This window comes from Sus scrofa, chromosome 9 (genome assembly GCF_000003025.6).
Source record: "Sus scrofa isolate TJ Tabasco breed Duroc chromosome 9, Sscrofa11.1, whole genome shotgun sequence".
Classification (NCBI taxonomy): domain Eukaryota; kingdom Metazoa; phylum Chordata; class Mammalia; order Artiodactyla; family Suidae; genus Sus; species Sus scrofa.
This window is the reverse complement of record NC_010451.4, coordinates 19,126,896-19,148,152: the sequence shown is the minus strand read 5'-3', so window position 1 is coordinate 19,148,152 and position 21,257 is coordinate 19,126,896. Positions and strand designations below refer to the sequence as shown.

At 36.5% G+C, this 21,257-nt stretch overlaps 1 protein-coding gene across 6 annotated transcripts in view; it reads left to right on the top strand.

Annotated features, from left to right (window-relative positions):
* Positions 1-21,257, top strand: part of DLG2 (discs large MAGUK scaffold protein 2) — a 1,971,427-nt gene that overhangs the window by 399,265 nt on the left and 1,550,905 nt on the right. Inside the window, exon 1 of one of the 6 annotated variants that reach the window (XM_021102309.1) lies at positions 9,774-10,515. The exons of the other annotated variants lie outside the window; for them this stretch is intronic. Coding sequence (XP_020957968.1) covers positions 10,486-10,515 — 30 coding nt within the window. The 5' untranslated portion in view covers positions 9,774-10,485. Of the gene's footprint in view, positions 1-9,773; positions 10,516-21,257 lie in introns of those variants that run through there. 6 annotated transcript variants of the gene reach the window in all.

The window sequence follows — 21,257 nt, the reverse complement described above, 5'->3', positions numbered from 1 at the left end:
AGATTTTAATGAGATCCTGTTTATGAGTATGTTCAGTACTGCCTGACAAATAGTAGATTTTCATTCTATTGAAATAAATTGCAAATCTTCCATTTATTTTATTGAGGTGGTGGACTCTATTACAAATAGGTCTTGGGTTCTTAGGGTTTCATTGGACTGAGGCCTGTGTTACATAACAAAGTGTCTATAACATGTTTCTGCCTGGAAACCACTTGGCCAAAAGAGGCTCCTGCCTTGCAGATTTCTACTTGCTACTATTCAAAATAAGTCTGGGTTAAATTAAAATAAGGAGCAGTGAGAATTTCTTAATTATCTTAAGAAAAAATTTAACTATAAGATAAAATAGGAGTTGTGATTATTATATGAACATATCATTGGTTATTATTGTTTGGTTATTGTTTACTTCATAGACCATTCTTCAAAAGCAAACCACAATTTGGAATTCACAATTCTGTACATCTATTAAATATGGCACTGGACTTTTTTCCTTTATCTTAAGAAGTAGGGTATTAGATCAGATTATTTCTAGGAATTCTTCCAGATCTAATCACTTTATGACAGTAAAGAGCAGACAGTAAGTTATATTGTGTAAATGGAAGACCCACTGATACTACAATTAAAGTATTTTAGCCAGCAATGTTTGTTGAACCCCACACAAATTTAGGTGTATGTTATATACCTAGAACAACAGACAAGGACAGCTTCTTTAGGCCACATTAGGTTGAGAAAAATTCAATAGCACATTTCACAGGCCAGTGATTCTTGAAGTGTAGTCCTCCAACCAGCAGCTTTAGCATGCTCTAGGGACTTATTAGAACAGTCAATTCTTGGGTTCCACCCTAGAGCAACTAAGTTAGCTATGTAGGAGGTTGGAGCTGGACATCTGTGTTTTAATAAGCCCTTCAAGTGATTCTTAAATTTACTACAATTTGAGAACCACTGCCATGAGTAATAAAGCTCTGGGCTTCCCTCTGGAGAGTCACTCACCATCTTTTCTGCAACATATTTCATACCAGGCAATTTAGGGAAGGCCCAGAAAGTGATCCAAGGATTTACAAGGCAACTAAGTATAAGAAATTGTACCATACTGACTATTTAGGTTTCTTGTTTGCACTTTTCATTTTTTTCAGTAATCTGCCCCCAAACTCTGGGGGCTGATTGCCTAACATCATTCAGAAACATGTGTTAGTGTCCTGTATTGTTCTCTACTCTTTCTCAGTTGCCCTGTTTTGATTGTAGCTTAATTTGTAAGGGACTTTTGAAAGCTATATTGCAGCTGGGAGAGGACTTTCCTTTAGGTATTGAGCCATAGAAGTCAGGATCTGAAATAACTTTCAGTTATATTTGTTATCAATGTCTAAGAGGGAACCCCCCCCCCCGCCCTGCTTTATACTTTTAGCCTAATTTCAGTATGTTTGGAGATCTTTTCCCATTATTGAGGCTTAGGCAACTGGTTTCTGCTCCTTACAAAGCAGTGTTTTCAATTAAGACTTTATCTTTGCTTTAGTTTAAGGTCTGAAGTGAATCATGTTGTTGCCATCATCATATAATATGGAAAACCTTGAATTTACAAAGGGCAATATAGGAGATCCTTGGTGGCCTAGTGGTTAAAGATGCTGTGTTGTCACTGCTGTGTTTCAGGTTCGATCCCTGGCCTGGGAACTTCTGCATGCCGTGGGCACTGCCCCCACCACCAAAAAAAAGGACAATCAATTTGCAAAATTTCTTGTAGACATGTTTTCCAGGACAGATGCAAAGTTATGCAAATCTAGTGAGAAAATTAAAGTTTGAAAAATGAAAAAAAAAGGACATTGAAATTTTAAACTTTTTTTTGATGAAGGAATATTTTACATTTAATGTGCTTCCCTCCTTTATTTTTATTTTATTCCTATTATTCTCTTTGATCAGTTTTAAATAATTTTGCAGTATCTTTTAGGAGTTTATTCTGTGCTTAAGAAAACTTAATAAACAAAAGGTAAAATTTGAAGCTTTGGTCTTCCAGAGTCCTAGTGAGAACACAGTGAGGATTTTTAATCAGATCATAGAAAGAGGAGGGAATTGACAGGACTTGGTAACTATGTAGACTGAAAGTTGAGTAGTATCAGAACAAAACTGGGGATATTGAGGGTGCCTAACGATGCCATCTTATGTTTGAGATAATAGTGAAACAGCTAAGAGGAAATATTTTTAGGAGAGTTGGACTTAGTGATTGAGAACCAGTGTATTGTCAAATACAGGACAGTATGATAGAGTGGAAGGAACAAAAGATCTGTAGTCAGAGACCGGAGTTTGTATCTTGGCTGTACCTCTAATTAGTCATGCGACCTTGAACAGATTAAAAGACCTCCATTTTTATATGTGAAATGTGGATAATACCTATTTTACCTATCTTATAGGGGGACAATAAGGATCAAATGAAATAGGTACATATGAGAAGACTGACAGCTAAATACTCTGGCTATTGCATAATATTTGGGGAGATGACCAGAGCCTTAAATGCCCCTTGAAAATATTTCAAGTTTTAAATAATTTTTAATTGGTATCTTTAATTTCTTAAGCAGAAAACAGATTCTTGTTGATTTGAATTGATAGGAATTGTTGATTTGAATTGACAAGAATTGTCAATTCAGTTCTTGTCAATTCAAATTGGCAGTTCTTGTCAATCTTGACAAGAATTAGAACTAGTTAGTAAAGGGACTAAGTGGATACTGTACAATACAACAATGGATGGAACAGAAAGTGAGGTCTCTAACAGGAACAGAGAGATAATTGGATGGAGAGGAACTTGACACTGGGAAACATATCAGACTGAAACCGTAATTGGAGGCCAGAGAACTTGGGTTATTGTCTTTGGCTTCTAACTGTCTGGGTATTCTTGAACAAATCACTTGGCCAATCTCTGCCTCAGTTTCCTAATAGAAAGTGAAAGGCTTTGACTGGATAATTTATGGGTCCTTCAAGTTATAGTAACATTTTCATAGAATAAGAATATTATTAATTTTAGAGAATTCCAACATTGGCCTTAATTTTCTTTCAGACTTAAATGTAACTGTTAATGTGCTACATTGGACACCTGTACTTTCTGATTAAGACTAATTTTGTGATTCAGCTATATTTCTCTATTTCCTATTCCTATTCTTGCCAATATTTGTAAGGAAACTCCTTTTTCTTGATGCTGTTCAGCCATGAGAAGGTTTTTATGATTGTTTGTTTTAGGGAATAAGGCCATATTTTGGTGTACATTAGCTACTCTCCATAGTCCTTATTTTAAAGTCTAGTTAATCTTCCTGGAGAACTACGGCTAAAAATACCACAGACTCAGAGAATTAAAAGTAATTTTAATGATAATCCAGTGCAATGACTTTCTTCAGTCTTAAATCTCCTATACTGCTCTCTGGCCAAATGGGAATCTATCATCTGCTAGAAAGTCTCTAGTTATGTATGTATGTATTATGTATAGACAGATAGATTATTTATCTCTATCTGTCTGTCTGTCTGTCTGTCTATCTATCTATAATATTTACCACCTCCAGAAATAGCTCATCCCATCTGGGCAAGTTTGAATATTATGTGGTTATTCTTATTAATCTCATGATATTTAAACTACTTTAGCATTGATTATATTCTCTTTTTTCCAATGCCAGTGAAAGTTAAGTGGCAAACTTCTAAGTATCTGCAATTAATGGAGGAATAATCTTTTTTTTTTTTAATGGAATACTGTGGTTAACTCTGGCTAATTTTGTTTACTGATTTAAAACATAGAATGTAATTACTCCTCATTTTCAGGCTGATGAAGATACTGTGCTTTGTCTTTGAGCATCTTGTAGTGCCTCAGGGTCAATGTTCTGCCTTTTCAAGATTAATGACTGGACTTCTGTACTAGCATTGCAGGAGATCAGGTTTTATTCTATATATGTGTAAATACTATGGTTAGTGTAAATCTCATCTTTAGAAAACAAGCTATATTAAAAACAATGGAGTGCAAATTTCATGTTGGACTCCTGACTATAACCCTATTTATTTTTTTGTAAAGTTTTTACATAAGTTTCCCTACGATGCATCTCATTCATTCATTTTAAAAGGCCTTTATTTAGCATCTGCTGTATGCTGTGCACTGTTCTGAAAATGCTGGTGATACAGCTATTAAGTCAGACAAGCTTCTTTCTCTTAGGAATAAATTGCAAATAATAACAGGTGAGTAAACAATATAATTTCAGATGGTGGTAATAGCTAAAGGAAATATAGTAATTAATGGAGAATCATGGAAAAGAGTCTAATTTTAGGAGGGCAATTGAAGAAAGTTTACTGAAGTGGGAACATCTTAAAGAGACCTGGATGATGAGAAGGGTCCAGGGGAAGAGAGATTCTGTCAGAGGAACAGTAAATTCAAGGCCCCGAGCAAGACTGAGAATGAAATACTGCATCTGAGGAAGAGATAGCAGGCCAGTATGATGGGGTATAGGAAGGTGAAGTCTGGGAAGGGCATTTAGAAATACTACTGAGGTTATTTATATTAATTGGAAAGTGAAATTGCATTTCAGACCACATAGCATTTTTATTTATTTTAGGCCTGTGTGCAGTTATTTTTTTCTTTTCTTTTTTTTTTTAAACAACTGATAGCATTTATAATAGTGGGAAAAATTGAGCCTCATAAGGAATATACTTGATGTTCAATGAAGTTTATATAAACTTGTTAGAATCTTTATAGAATTTTGTTATGATTGATAGTTTATTATACATAATTATCTAAATTTCAAAGGTGTTTTTAGATTTTGGTGATAATAATGAAGGAGGAGTTACATTGTTTTAAATTAGCTATGTTCCAGTTTCACCTACAGTGGTTGTTGCAGCACTGTAGGTAGAAACTGACCTTTTTCATTATAGACTGGATTTTTTCAAACCAGTATTCTTGCATCACACTGGATTGACCAATAAGCAAAATTGACATGCAATTCTTATCTATACAATTAAATATCTTAAGAAAGTAGATTAAAAGTGATCATTTCTTCTTCTTCTTCTTCTTTTTTTTTTTTTTTGCTTTTTAGGGCCACACCTACGTGTTATGAAAGTTCCCAGGCTAGGGGTCGAATTGGAGCTGCAGCTGCTGGCCTACACCACAGCCACAGCAACACAGGATCCAAGCTGCGTCTGTAACCTACACCACAGCTCACTGCAAGGGTGGATCCTTAACCCACTGAGCTAGACTGGGGATCGAACCAACATCCTCATGGATATTAGTTGGATTTGTTTCCACTAAGCCATGGTGGGAACTCCCCATTTCTTGATTTCTATAGCAGTTTTTAATTTACTCAAAAATTTTCTTATTTAATCTTTATGTTTCTCTTACAAATAATCACACATTTAACATGCACAGCATCCATAGACTTCTACCTTTCATGATTTAATTTCAGGATCCCGTAGTATCCAGATTTTTTTTTCATCATGAAATTCTTTGGAAAAGTCAGTCCTTTTCTCGTTGATCTTAATTTCCTATTTACCTCTGGAGACTTTGGAAATGAGGGCAGGCATTTTGCCATGACCCGCCTGAAGTCTGTTTCTTTTACTAAGTTAACAATCTTTGCAGATGTCATGTGTGTGCCTGCTGTCCAGGGTAAATGGGAAACAGAGACACTGGGATGGCAGTCCATGTGGGTATATTTCTTTAGTTATTTTCCTTGGAGATAATCTTTCTTTGAGGGAGTTTATTCCTTCCAGATTGCTCCCAAGATCCTTATACATGCCTCTGTATAAGAGCCTAGAGAAATGCCTCTCTTTTTAAGGGGATCCTGAGTTGTTTGTAATTGCTTTGCACAGAATCTTGACTACCTTTAGATAGAGGGCCTTTTGGATCTGTCGGTGCCACACTCTCAAGTTGGACCCAGGAGAGTGGAAATTGCCCCAGGATTTGAGCTATGATGAGATAGAAAGGACATAGACTTTGCATTCCAGGTTGGAGTCACCTAGGTGTCATATCATCTTGGGCAAGTTTTTATTTTATTTTAATTTTTTTAGGGCTGCACTCTCAGCATATTGAAGTTCCCAGGCTAGGGGTTCAACTTGGAGCTGCCACTGCCAGCCTATGCCATAGCCACAGAAACACCAGATCTGAGCCACATCTGTGACCTACACTTCAGCTCATGGCAACACCAGATCCTTAACCCACTGAGAGAGGCCAGGGATTAAACCCACGTCCTCATGGATACTAGTCATGTTCCTTACTGCCCAGCCACAGCGGAAACTCCATCTAGGCAAACTGTATCATCTTAGGGAGCTTCAGTTTCTTCATCTATGAAATGAGAATTATATTTCTTATCTGAAGGGTATTGTGATCATCAGAGATAGTAGGCAAAAAGTGTCTGCCACAATACTTCAGATAATAGCTGCTTGATAAATTACTGCTATTATTAATAAAATGCTTTATTACTGTTTTTCTATTGCAAAGGCAAATGTCTATTACAAGGGTATGCTGTGGTTGTTGCAGCACTGTAGGTGGAAACTGACCTTTTCCATTATAGATTGGATTTTTTCAAACCAGTATTCTTGCATCACACTGGATTGGCCAATAAAAATATTTGTAGTTGAGAATATCTTCAGCTACATGCACTAATCTATTTCTTTCTTAAGTATATAAAATATATTTATTTTACTGTGTATTATATATTATTTCATATATATATTATATATTATAAATGGATATATATATATATATGTATATATATATATATATATAGTAGTTACCAAATGCATGCATGGTTCTTATATGGACAAAAGATGCATATTTTAGGTTTTTAAAAAATCTTTTATGAGGAAAAATAAATGGCATAACTGGAGCTGCGATCATTGTTTTTTACCCAAATATTTATTTTGTACCACAGGTACTATGCTAGGTGCCTGAGATGTACATTGTGTCTATTCTTATGGAGCTTAGATTCTAAGAAAATAAGCACATGATACATTTTAACTACTGGATATTTGTCCCCATGTTGGAAACAGACAAAATTTAAGCAATGGATTTAAATGGTTAAGGTATGGGCTTAGTGTAAGTAATTTACAATAGTAATTTTCTGATATCAAAGTACCAATGGTAGATTTTTACAAAAAATCAATATGCTCCTTGCTTGATATCATTAACCTTAAAGAATATCAAGTAAAGCCATTTGCAGGCTGTGGCTTTAAATATTGTCGAACACTTCCTGTGAAATCACAGGACTAATTGAGCTTTATGTCAGTAAAAAAGTGTTTCAAGCTGATGCCTTGTTAATTTTAAAAAATAAAGGAGTATTTCCCTTGATGTAACAGAATAGATTATCTTCTATTATCTTTATATCTGAGGAAAATCAGTGGAAGGTAAAGGATACACAAAATAGAATGCTGCATCCTAGGTAGAACCACACTTTAAAATGTTAACTGTTTTCTTCTACCTAAACATGCAAACAACCAATTAATCACATGTGGTAAATACAACCTAAGATTATAGAACATGCATATTCTGCATGCTTTTACACACATCCACTTAGCGATGTATGAATGATGCTCTTTTTTGTCCCCCCCCTGCCAGGGATGGCATATTTACTTTGTGAAATGCCTGCTCTAAAGTACTTTTATTTAGTGAAAACCTTTTCTATGTGTTTGTGTACACTGATTGTAGAAAGATGATGGATATTATTGATTCACTCCCTTTTTAAATAGTGTTCATAGAATTCTTCTACCTTAGAACATCTAGCTAACTCCTGTGGGTCCTTCTCAACTCAGATCAAGCATCCTCTGCAGAAAGCCTTTCCTAACTACTTCATTCTGGGTTAAATGGCTCCACTTGATCTTTCTCAAACACCCTAAGTGCTTGCTGTAATGTACTGTAGTTGTTGAATTACTTGCGCTCAACCTTGTGTCCCCACATATGTACATACTTTGGAAATGGAAATATAGCGTCAAAATTGCCTTTAAGGAGCTCACAATCTAGTAGGTGATGCAGACATTAATCAAAACATCACGCAGTGAGCCCTCAACAAACATATGTTAGATGAATGAGTTAGGGAGTGTATACGATGTATCAGGAGCTATGCTGGGTGAATTGCCTTTCTTTTCTGCAGGTCTTTATAGTTTACAAAGTGCTTTCATCCGTGATTGGCCAGCGTCAAAAGACTAATCAGGCTTCCTCTGCCAGTTTGTCTGTTTCTTAGCTCCCTCCACTATAGGAAAGTGGGAATTAGTTTCTAAGGTACCTTTCTTCCAAGGATACCTTGTAAAATATCCATCTTCCTCTGCTACCCAGTTTACTTCCTCTCTCTTTCTAATTCCCTGTCTCTGTTCGGATCATGCCTTAGAAAACCCTGGACTTGTGATAAGTTACCAGGTACTTGTCCTTGGGAAGTCATTTAAACTTTCAAGCTGTCGAGAATGTCACAAGTGCTTTGCAAATTTAAAGTGCTCTAGGAACATAAAGCCTAATTAGTTTGAAGATGAGTATGATAATCTCAATTGCACATTAGATGCTTTGGTTGTATCGGGTAGCACTCCGATACCTGTGAACACTCAAGGACATGATGTTATGCTCTGAGACAAGTTTAGGGAGTATTAAATTAAATTAAGCTCCATGATGATGTGATAAATGAGGAGGTGAATAGGCAAGGTGATGCTTTTTAACCCTTTCATATTACTGAACCTTAAGACAGTAACCTAACTGAATGGACCAGAGCATGGGTTTTGTTTGTGCCGTTTAACTTGAATATTATCTGATGTTTATTACACAGTAGGATGGCACTTCGGAAGAAATTATCCTTTAACTGTAATTACTTTCTGATACCTGTTTTTTCTTTTCTTCTCTAAACACATATCTGGTTTGCTATTAATTTTAAAATTTTAAAATCTTTAGAAACAGTGCTCTCAGTCTGGTAAAATAATGGCATGTCAGTTTCTGAGACATTTAGCAATCAGGAGGATTTTGAGGTTAGAACCTGAATAATTCATGAAAGGTAGAAGAGTCTTACATAGCCATACTTTTTTCAAATCATTTATTGTAGAACATACAATTTTTATAAAAAATAAGAGGGGGTGGGAAGGGTAGGGAATGGTTCTTGCTTAAGCAGGTGATCCCAATGTTTGGGTCCCTCTTCATTTCTTCTCGTTGTCCATGGACCAGTTGGCTGTGTTTTCTTCCTAGTGAGGAGGCATTGATTTCATTTTCATTGGTCAGGCGGTGCTTTCCATTTCCGTCATTCTCTCTCTCTCTCTCTCTCTCTCTCTCTCATTCTCCTCCTGCCCTTCTCTCTTCACCCCTCTTTCTTTCTTTCTGTTTCAACTCTGTCTCTGCCTATGCGTCTAAGAGGATGAAAAAAAGTATATTATTATCCAGAGTGATGCTTGTCAAGTGCCTCAAAGGCAGTCTGCAGCGGTTTCACTGGAAGAAAGGGAGGGATTTGGGGGAAGGGGAGGGTTAATCATTTGCTGTTAAAATCTGCAGAAGGGAACAGAGAGCTCTGCCCACGTAATAAGTGCCTGCAGGCAGCTAGTGAGGAGGGAAAAGTTTGAGAAAGAACTCATTTTTTGTCTCTCCGATTGTGGAACTTTCGTAAACACTTTGAAGCCTCCTCCCACCTCAGTTTTATAACATACTTATTCGCTTAAATATTCGAGGTTGTTTGTGTATTTGCATATGTCAGAGAAGGCACAAATAGGTACAAAAATAAAGGAAGAAATCTAACCGTTTCTAAGTTAAACCTCTAAATCCTCAGCTTTTTTTTTTTTTTTTTAATGTACCTGGCCCAATTTCCCTTTTCCAGCTGTTAGTCATTTGTAAGAAGCTGCCCTTGTAATTGCAAGTGAGTTGAGATGTGATGTATGCAGCTCCGCATGCACCTTAGCTTTTCAGTCATATCCTTCGAGTCATTTAGACTGCCGGGAATCATGCTCGTAATAAATAGCTTTTTATTACCCAAAGCCGCTGTTCTGGCAGCGGAACGACAGCCCTTTGATAGATGGGCCGGGTAGTTTTTTGTGTTATGCTTACTCAGAGTTGTTAGTAGGAAAGACGAAGGCAGCAAAGGGGGCACTTTGGCAAAAGAGATCTTATGGGTACACTGAAGCTGCAGATCAGAATTCAGAAACAAGAACGAGAGCTGAAATGTGATTCTCTGGTGCTTGGTGTAACACTCGTCTCCAAGATAGGACTGTGCGAGGCACTCCGGGAGCCTTGTTCCCAGCACGGAATCTGCTCAAGGACCATGCAACCGCGGAGCCCCGCAAGCCACCGGGAAGTTTTGCCGGAGCTGATTCCTAGGGGATTTTCCGGTGCCTAGGAGAATCCTGCTTGCCTTGAGCTCTATGGAGGAGGGCTCGAGTTTCCCATGAGGGGCCCCCTTGGAAAAGCCGTCTGTGCAGAATCCAGGCTCTGCTTCTTTCTGTGTGCCATTTACCAAAAGGCTTTTCTCACCTTTGCTGATTTGCTGGTGTGATTTCCATGTACTGAGTCCTGAGTAGGGATCCAGGATGGATTGCCTGTGCATTGTCACCACAAAGGTAGGATAGGAAACAGGGCTGTTGTTGTGTGCAGCATTTTTTTAATTATTATTTTGGTCCTGTAATTAAACAGCTCTGGTAGGTGCTGCCAGTTCATGAGGAAAAATGATGAGTATAATTTACTTTGCTGGGCATTTTGTTCCCCACGAGGGTTTGAGGGTCCTGTCTTTATTTGATTTCAACTTCTTAAAGTGGTATTGTGTGTTTGTGCAAATGAAAGGAGGATTTGCCTGTGTTTTTTATGGCAGGATTTGCCTTTGCATCTATTTTTAGCTCAATATTAAAATATCTATAGTAGTAGTGTAGCTTAACACATCATTTTAAACATAACATTTCAGGGTAGTCTTTCTGAGTGTAATAATTAGCTTTTCATTTAAAAACCATGTCTTCTATGCTTCAAGAAACCAATCAGCTTTACTGTGTCTTGACATATTGTTTCTGATTGGAGAATTCTGATATTCTGCATTTTAGAGATTTTTTTTTAAAGAAAAAATTCTTTATGCTCTAATTTGAAACAAACAATATTTAATGTTGAAGTGATTCTATTTTGATTAGAAGCAAATGAAGTATTATCACAGAAACAAAAATGGCAATGGAATCAAATCAATAGGCACTCCTTTTATGGGTTCATAGAAAATAGCTAAAAATTTCAATCTCATTTTATTTTATTCTGTTATCAGTTCTAAATAATGTATTTAAATTTCATCATCACTGGTTGTTTGAATAGAAAGTACTATTATTTTTTAAAAAAAACAACTAGTTAAAACACTTTTATTCATTAGCTCCCTTTTCATTAGACATGTAAGCATAGCCTGAGTTAATTTGAGCCATACCTTTCAGTATCTCACATTGACTGGACACCCATTAAACATGAAGAAATAATAGTTCAGTGCATGAGACTTATTAGGTGAAGATTTCCCACTGTGATCTCTTTTCATCACTAAAGAAGAGATTATTTTAATTTTGAATCTACCAACCAAGTTATCCATAGTATGACCTGAAATTTTTTACTTCTGCAGATTATATGTCAGAAATCTTAATAGATATCTTCCTCTAGGGCCTAGTATCACGTGGGCAGCTTCAGCTGATGTTAATGGACTTGAAGCCTGAAAACTTCTAGTTGGGTTAGTTGACCAGGCTTCCAAGTTTGATGAATACCTTATTTTAAAAATTTCCAAGCCTGTCCTTCAGTTTTTCCAGTAGCCAATAAAAATAAACTAAAATGAATTTTTTAAAAAGAGCCAAGTAGGAACTTGTATTTCCTCATATAATCCAGGAAAGTCTCTTAAATATGGTTCACTCTTCCTGAGGTGTTACACTCAGTGTTACTTTTCTTGAGAATGCTGTCGAATCTGCCCTACATTTATTTAGTGATTATTTCAAAATCATAATAATGGGAGATTCTACAAAACATAATTAGTACTTTAAAAATAAGTTATAAAAAGCTTAATTAGAACTCAAAACTGGAAGTCTGTTGCATTGAATCCACTCTGAAATCTCAGTTCCCTCAATTTGGAAAACGTGATCTAAATTAAAAACATGTCCTGTCCTGTATATCCACTTATCAAAACACCGATGACCACAGGCAATGAGGTAAGAAATATTTTTGTTCTGCTTTAAATGCCGTATCAGAGATAAATGTCATTATTTCAGTATTGTGATTTCCCACGTAAATTATGCAATTCAACAGAATAGATACCCATGTGAGATGTCATGAATATTCTGAATTAATTACATTCATGAATATTTCTAGCATGGCGTGTATAACATCTTTGTAGGACTGACATACTTCAAACAAAGTTATTTTACAATGTTTAACAATGCATGACGGGTTTAAAAAGGTATAGGTGAGGAGACCTCCTGGAGGACTTGAGAACATAGATCCTGTTCACTCACCCACCACCACTGAAAGTTTTTTTCCCAAGTGGCCGTAGACTTGGGATGCCCTTGTTCCACTTTCCTGGGACTCTTTGACAGGAAACTTGCCAACAACTTGAAAATTATAATTCCAACTTGGTTCAGCCCCCATCTCTTGCTTCTCCAGCAATGAGTATACCTTCTTGTAGTTCTGGCTGAGATACTTTCTTCAGGTGTTGCTTTGTAGAAGCTTTCTGTGGGCTGGAGCTGCTAACTAACTGCCCTGATCTGTGCTAGGCTTTACCTCATCAGTAGCACATGTCAATGATCACCGCTGGCCACTGCCTCTGTCAAAGTTTTCAGTGACAGAAAACATAACTACTTCCACTGGTTCTCTTCCCATTTTGGCATGAAATGCACCTACTCTCCTCTTAGACCCTCCTGTGACCTCTGCACTCTCCATTCTCCCACTCCCCTCTGTTATGCACACGGTAGAAATAAATTCCTCTTGATGTCTTTGCTCCATATTCTCAAGAATAATGTTAGAAGATTAATGAGAGGAGAGATTATGACACATCAAGACAAAGCACTGCATAATGGCAATATAAAAGGATCTATTAGACACCCCAGAGAGGGGTTTTCTTTTTAGTTTTTCTGCCTGTAAAAGGAAGGAAATGATTGTGGTGTGTTTCATAGTAATCTAACCTCCCCTGATTAATAATTCTACCCTAGATCTCACCCATAAGGCTGAACTTGCTTAAGGTCTTAATGGGTCCAGTCTGGTCAGACTGATTTGCAGAACTTCACAAATTTGGGGTAAGGTATTTGAGGCCAGAAAATCATCAAAATAACCAAAATCACAGGTTTTTTTTTTTTTTTTTTTTTGTCACGTGAAGACCAAGGTCTTTTCAGATGTTAAGATAACATGCTTTTAGAAAAAAATTGAGTCGTCTCTTTTATTTGAATGTTTCTGTCCAGTGTCAGTGTCAACTCTTTTGTCACATCATGTCACTACAAGAAAAGGCACGTGACATGACTTAGTGCTTTTTCTAGAGCAAGACTTGGATTTAAATGGCTGTTTTGATACTAATTGGCTTTATGACTTGGATAAGATTTTTAACTTCTCTGAGCCTCAATTTCCTCATCTGTAAAAAAGACACAATATTACCTATGAGCAGGTCATGTCAGGGTAAAAAATTAAAAGTACCATATTTTGAAAGCATATGGAAGGAATTAACTATAGGGTAATTTTTTGATCAGCTCACAATTTATATCTTTAATCTCACTTTCATTGGATGTGATCATTGAGGAAAATGTGGTTATCTCAAGAATACTAATTAAACACAACTTAGTAGCTAATATAACATGTTTTATAGAGTGGATATTTCATAAACATGTTTTGAACAATTAAAATATCATAGTCCCAGTGATTCTGATAATTAGAATTCAAGGAAAATTATGTTAGATGGTTAAGCCAGAAAGATGCTGCTGGATGGTTGGTCAATAGGACAGCATTTCTGGGTAGCAGGCAGAATATTCTGGGCTAAATTTAATAAAATGCAAGTGGTCAGTAGACTTTTTCTTTTGCTCTGTAGGAATTCTGAAGTATAATATGTAATAGCATCTGAGATTTGACACAAGAATAGAAGAAATGTGGAGCTGTGAAAAATCAAAGTAAATCTATACTTGGTAACTTTGGGCACCTGGAGTCCCACTGGGCATCAGTGTCCTTGCCTGTAAAACAAGTGTCTTTTATTGCATCTCTGAGGTCCTTCCTTTTATATCTCTAATTTAATGTTATTCTAAAGTAAATTTTCTCTGAAAATAAAATTGTTCATGTACAGTAAATATCTTAAAAAGTATTAGTGCGTGAATCATAAGTTAGTATAATTTCAGGTGTCCATTAACCAGACTTAGAGACATTTTTATAAAGTTTTTCCAAATCTACAAAGACAATTGCAATATGCTATGTTAAGTTACTCTTGTAATTTTTAAAATGAAGGCATGATGGTACTATTAATTTTTAATATATGTAACACGTTGATGTGAATAATAAAATTCAAATAGCATGGTGAAAAATGGACCAGGCAGCATAAAAGAAGCTTTTATTAATGTTAATACTACATCTGTTCTGTAAGAAAGATACCACTTTTTGTATTCATCAACCCACCGTCTTTTACAAGACTTAGAGTCACTTAGGATTTCTAAAAGTTGTTGCTGGGTATTTAAAATATTTTTCTTAACGCTAATAAGTATTATTTATAATTTTCATAGAAAAATGTCATACTCTTATAAATGTATTCATCATAGAAGTATTTACAACTGTAAGGTTTTTCAGGGAAGTGGGGGCTAAAATAATTTTTATTTTCCACCCAAGTTTTATGTAGGGAAAATGAAACGAATCATCAAAGCAACAAATGGTTTACCTGAGTGGGCCTGTCTTCATAGACAAAGCTGTTTATTCATTCAGGTGTACAGTTGCATCTGTTCTCATGGTAGAAGCAGTACATCCATTCATTCATTTTATTCATTTACCAAGTGTTTATTGAATGCCTAATGTGTACCTGACATATTGGAAGACATGGGGGTATAATGAACAATTTGTTCTCACGGAACTTTTAGTCTAATGGGGAAGACAGCCAATTATAGAAATAACAGTGATGTGTGGTAGGGGGTGAATAAAAGTTGCAGTGAAATGAGCACAGGGTGCACTTGGTTGCATGTGGGCAGGGGAAGGGCTTTTGTATCAGGGAAGGGCTTTCTGAGGAAGTGACAATTAAATGGATATGCAGAATGGAGGGCACAGTGAGGGGGGGAAAGAGTGTTTTAGGCAAAATCTCAGATGTGATACGTTAATAGAGAGGGAGTGAAAAGAGCAAAAAAGTGAGAGAATGGCACATTCAAGGAAAGGGAGGTTAGTGTGGCTGGGATGTAAGGTATCCAAGGTGAGTAGCAAGAACTAAAGGATATGGAGATAGAGAGAGGCCCAGCCATAACTATCCAGTTGAGAAACTGTCTTAAAGGAAATAGGATTTTCCTTCCATCATTAACACTGGTCCCAAATCCCAGTTTTCCTGCCTTCTCACCCATTTCATTTCTCTGATTTGACCTCTCTCCTTCTATTTTAAGCACCATCCGCCTTTGCCTGTCTTTATGCCTGTTCAGTGAAAATAGTGGTTTTTACCTTTCACTAGCTGGATGACCTTCTCTGAACCGTAGTTTTCTATAAAATGGTACTCATCTAACAGGGTTGTTTTGACAACACAATGAGATAAGAGCTATGAAGTGCTTAGCATATCACCTTGTAGGGGTAGGTGCACTATTTTGTTGAGGTCCATAGTTCCCCTACCTTATCTTTTCTTCATGCTCTCCTTGTATCTATCCTGCCAGTGACATTGGTTCTGACACCTGTTATCTCAAACAAGCACCTGCAAGGTGACAGGTCCACTGAATGGAAATGGGAGAAGGGGGCTCGATGGACCACGGAAAATTTACTGAGTGACAGAGAGAGCCAGAAGTATAGCTAATAGTTGGGAAATTTTTAATAAACTCTGGCCTTTTGTGCAGAAAAATAAGGAAAAGAGCCAGTATGAACAGATTTCATGACTACATTAGTAACCTGGGATTAACCATTATAATTGCATAAAACACTTTAGCATATTAATTCCATTAATATAGTAGCCTAACTTCCCTTTTTTAAAAAGCATTCCATATAGCTCCCAGAATGATCAATCTAATACACAAGTCCAATGGCGTAACTCTCAGGGGGAGGCCCGGCAGTAGCACCCTTTTGACCTCAAGGTGAGTGATGGTCCAAATTCTTCCCTTTAATTCAGTTCTCCCTTGACCCAGCATCTGAATTCCTCTCCTGTCTTCTCTTCCATCACTCTGCCCTGTACTTTATATACCAAGAATGTTAAAAATGCATGGACCTGACCACTTCAATGTCTATGCTCTCTTCCTTGTCCTTCATTAAATTAATCAGCGCCCTGGCCTTGCTGGATCCCCTCTCTTCTTTGAAGGTGTCAGCTACGTTTCTGCTTTGGAGATTTGCACTTAGTACTCTTCTGTCTTGATGGCACCGTCCACCTGTCCAAATCCTATTTATCTTCCAGGTGAGCTTGGTTGCAGGTGGGCGTGTAGGATGTACATGCTACAACCTTTCCTAAAATCTCTGTGCAAATAGATTTAATGTTATTGGTATCCACTCTCCTTTTGTCCCATAGTCTGCTTATCACAATTCATAATTATACACTGATATGTGTGCTTTTCTCAGTGTCACACTCTTAATCAGACAGAAGGTGCTTGAAGGAAGAGACTACATCTATTTTTCTCATTTTTGTGTATGTACTATCTGGGACACATTCTGATACATAGGAAGAACTTGGAGGGTTTAATTAACTCTTTTGACTCCTCAGACTAACTCAATGATATAGAATCCTCCACATCTTAAAAATGCGGCCTTTTCATAGAACAAAGTAGTTTCATGATAGGGATTCAAATTCAGGTGTTTGTCCCTGAGGTCCACGCTCCTATCTCCTATCATTGTCTCCTGGTTGAGTCTCTTCGAAGTTTTATTTAGTTAAAACATTTGGATGTTGTTCCTTCTTAACCTAAAGATCTAATTAAATAAAAATAATATACCCACATAATGGTTCACTTAAAATTTTTCAGGATTGGCTCTAGATTTGTAGTTTTGGAGACACATATCTAGAGCCTGTAAAAGTAAACTTTTAGAAATGAAATAAAAATGTATCGCATGAATCATACCAGTCATCTGTTAATACATCTGTAGTAAACAGTCCTTCCTGCCAGACTTGATTACTAGGATGTTATTCACAACACTGGCCCTTTTTAGACTGTGAATAAAAGTCCCATGTGCTGTGAAGAGCTGTTGAGTTTGTGAGGATTATCCTTTATAAGACTTCTAGGTACATCTTTATGAGACAAGTGTGGGTTTGCAAAGGAAACAAGTACAAATCAAGTGTTGCAAAGCAAATAATATTTATACACATTTATTGTGCTCAAAAATTTAAATAATCATATAACTGTCTTTATAAAGTACATAAGAATTCATCACTTCCCTTTATTATTTACCCACCATTTCATCTGAATGTTTGTAGATAAGATTTCCTTAAAGCAGATTACCCATGATGACGGCTGCCTGTGAGACCTGTCTCATTGCATGTATGTGTGTTTCATCAAAGGCAGTTCGGGAAACTGCACTGGATCAAGGTTCAGAACGAAAGTTATAGATGTGAATTTTCCATTTATTATATTAGTAATCCTAGTCAATTCAGTTTACCCTCCATGAGTCATATTTTCTCAGGTCTGAGATGGGGATAATCATGCTGGCTTATAAGTACTTCCTTCACAAGATTATTGTACAGAATCAAATAAGTTTATTTATTTGAAAAAATATAAAATATTGTATACATAGAAAGGATGACTAAAATTACTGAAAGGAGGAAATCCTAGAGTAAATTGGGATTGGCATTTCTGTGTGATGGAAAAAATAAGAGCTGAACCCACATATGTGTAAGAACTAATTTTATGTTCATTGTAGTGACCCAGCCAAATTGGTCACTGGGTCCCTCAGATAACTGAGTATTAGGCATTTGGATAGCAGTTGGGATCCACCACTGAATTTGGCTTAGAGTGACTGCATAGTGTTTGAAAGCATAGTCTTTGGAATCAAAGATTCTTGCTGGAGTCCTAGCTTTAGTGGTTATTAGTTCTGTTGTCTGGGCAAATTACTCTATTGTACGTGGTGGAGATGTAACATTGAATAAATCAGACAAGGTCCCTGCCCTCATAGGACTTACTTTCATCACTTAAGAGTGAAGAAACTGGCACACAGATAATAAACATAGTGATGTAACAACTGCTATAATGGAAAAAAGCCGAGAAATAGAATATAGAATGAGGAATGAGTGTAAAAAGAGATAGGGCTACGTCAGGTAGGGTGAACATAGATGTTCTCTCTCAAAAAGTTCTGGGAACTTGAAAAGACCTGCTTTGTGAAGCTCTTGGGGAAGGGAATTCTAGACAAAAGGAACAGCTGGTACAAATATACACATAGGACTTAGTATAGTGGCGATATATAACATAATTTATCAAATAGCTGTGAATGTTTCTGCTTCTCCTCCTCATTTTCCTCTTTCATTTTCTCTTATTTAGGGAATCTGACACTTATGAATACATTTCACTGTAGGACCTTAACTCAATTAGCCAGTTACCACTCGAGTGGCAAACGTCTATCCTATACTTGTAGTGATGGGGATTTCCTCTGACTTTTGCGAGTGTTTCCTAGGTTTATAGGTATTATTGGTGAGAGAAAGAGACTGAATGTTTTAACCTTTTTTTTTTCTACTGTGCATTCAAGTTAGTACCAGATTTGAAATCCCATAAAAATGCTCTCCCCGTCATGTGGCTTTATTCTAATACTCCCCCCCCCACACATATCCATTGCTTTGCACCTAAATCAGTTCTTAAACTAACCTTTCAGGAGACAACAGGTTTTGTGAAAAAGTGGTTTGACAGTATATGTATAATTTTTTAGAATTTAGAATTATATTTACGCATTAAGTAATCTTAAATCAAAACTTCCAGGAAAATATTCATTCTCAGGAGCCCTCTGAGCATAAATCATTCTCCTACTTATTGTATAGTACGTTCCTCTCTCAGTTGTTATTGCAGATAAATGGGAATTGTTCTACCCTACTATAATGCCATTTTCCAGTTGTTACGGTTAGAAAGGTGGGAGTTGATTTCATTCTTATTTTCCCCTAAATCCTCATCTATTCCAATTCCCATTCATTCTTCTTATCTTCTCCATTGTCCCACCCCTATACATTTTCCATGCCGTTAGCTGAATCTTCCTAATAAAATAAAAATATATGTACACATACATACGTGTGTGTACTTTTCGTGTATGTTGCAATTCTGGTTAATACCTTTCAGAGCTTCCTAGTTCCCTACTTCCCCATTATTCAAAGTGTGGTCTCTTGACCAGTTGCAGTGACATCCCTTCAGAGCTTATTGGAAATGCAGAATCTCGAGTTTCATGCTAGACCTGCATTTTATAAAATGCCTTGATGATTTGTATCCTCAGTTGGTTTTGCACACTCAGATTTAAGAAGCACTATAGGATAAAATTTGCATAGCTTAACCTCACATACATGGCTCTCTATGCTCTAGCCCTTGGCTAAGTTCCCTGTCTCAGATCCTATCATTTTTCATAACTTAGTTTGAACTGTAGCCATTTGTATTTGGTTCCCAAAACAATCTGAATTCATTCCTCTATTTCTACATAACTGCTTTTCTTTATGCCTAGAATACCTTTCAACTCTCTAGCCTGGTGTTTACTTAGTAAGCTGCTGCTTAACCTTTAAGACTCAGCTCAAATGCAGATTCCCCTGTAAATAATCTTCCTTGATAATGCCCTACTGAACTGAGCTAACCAGTCTTCATGTTCTCTGTACAATATATCTGTATCTATGTAACAGCCATCATCTAGTTGTATAATTAATTTTTACTTGTGTTTTTCTCTTGCTAGAATGTGAACTCTTTGAAGATGGTGGGGAAGTTATTAGTCATATTTATAGCCAACCACTTCGTATGGTGCTGGCAGGTATAACGTGAATGCTGGTTGATGCTTTCATGTGACAGGCATTTGGGGGCTATTGCATTGCTGAATAAGTAAATGAATGAGTAGATGAAACCCTTCCTTCCTGCAACTTACACACATGTATGTATATATACACATATATACATGTGTGTATAATATACACTTCACAAGAAATGCTTTTAAAAGAGATCATCTTTGTGTTCTAATGGATAGACTATTCAGTTGACAGGCAATTCGTGAACTTCTCTGTGAATGGTTCCTGGGCCTGAAATGATACTTGGAATTGTCATTTTAGTATAAAAGAAATGGAATAAAAGAGATGAAAGTCCTCACACACTCCAAGAAAAATGGCAACTGGATCACAGCTGTGATAAACCAACTTATAATGATCATCGTTTAAACTTCTAAAATTCAAGTATAAAAATAGTTATAAGTCAGTAACACATTTTTGTTAAACAAAAGTTAAAACAGCCAGATCAGTTTTTCAGTTTCATAAAAGATAGCTAAGCTATGTATGTTTAACTTAGAAATTTTGGGTAGTATGCTACTTAACCTGGTTTAGGGGGAAACTATTTAACTTCATTATATGTATTTATTATATATGTACTATAAATATAATGGTATAGTAATTTTTAGATTATTTATTTTTAGAATAAGAACACTAAAATTTGTCTGAAAGCTATTCAACAGAAAATTATTATTATTTTTTTTTATGTCCACATCTAAGGCATTTGAAGTTCCTGGGCCAGTGACTGAATCCGAGCCACAGTAGCAACCTACACCACAGCTGTAGCAATGTGCATCCTTAACCCACTGCACCAGGCTGGGGATTGGACCTGCAACTCTGCTGTGACCTGAGCCACTGCAGTTGGATTGTTAACCCACCATACCACAGCAGGAACTCCTAAAAATAGTTTTATTGTCCCTCAATTACTAGGTCATGAAATAATTTTTAAAAATAACAAAGTTTTTCCCCCAAAGTGGGATGCATTATGTACTCAGCTTTCAGGATGCAGACTTGCCTAGGAAGGGAATGTGAGTTCACAGTAATTATGCCTTTTTTTTTTTTAACATTGCTTTGCATTTTAGAGACCAAAGTGTGTCAGTACCATAGAACAGTTTTACCCCAAGTAACCTCCAAAAAGAACTTAAATATTATAATAATGATTATTACTTGGAATTTTTCCGGCTAACTCTACAGACAACACCAGCACTATGCAAGAAGAGCCCCAAATAGGTGTTCTATTATTCTGTG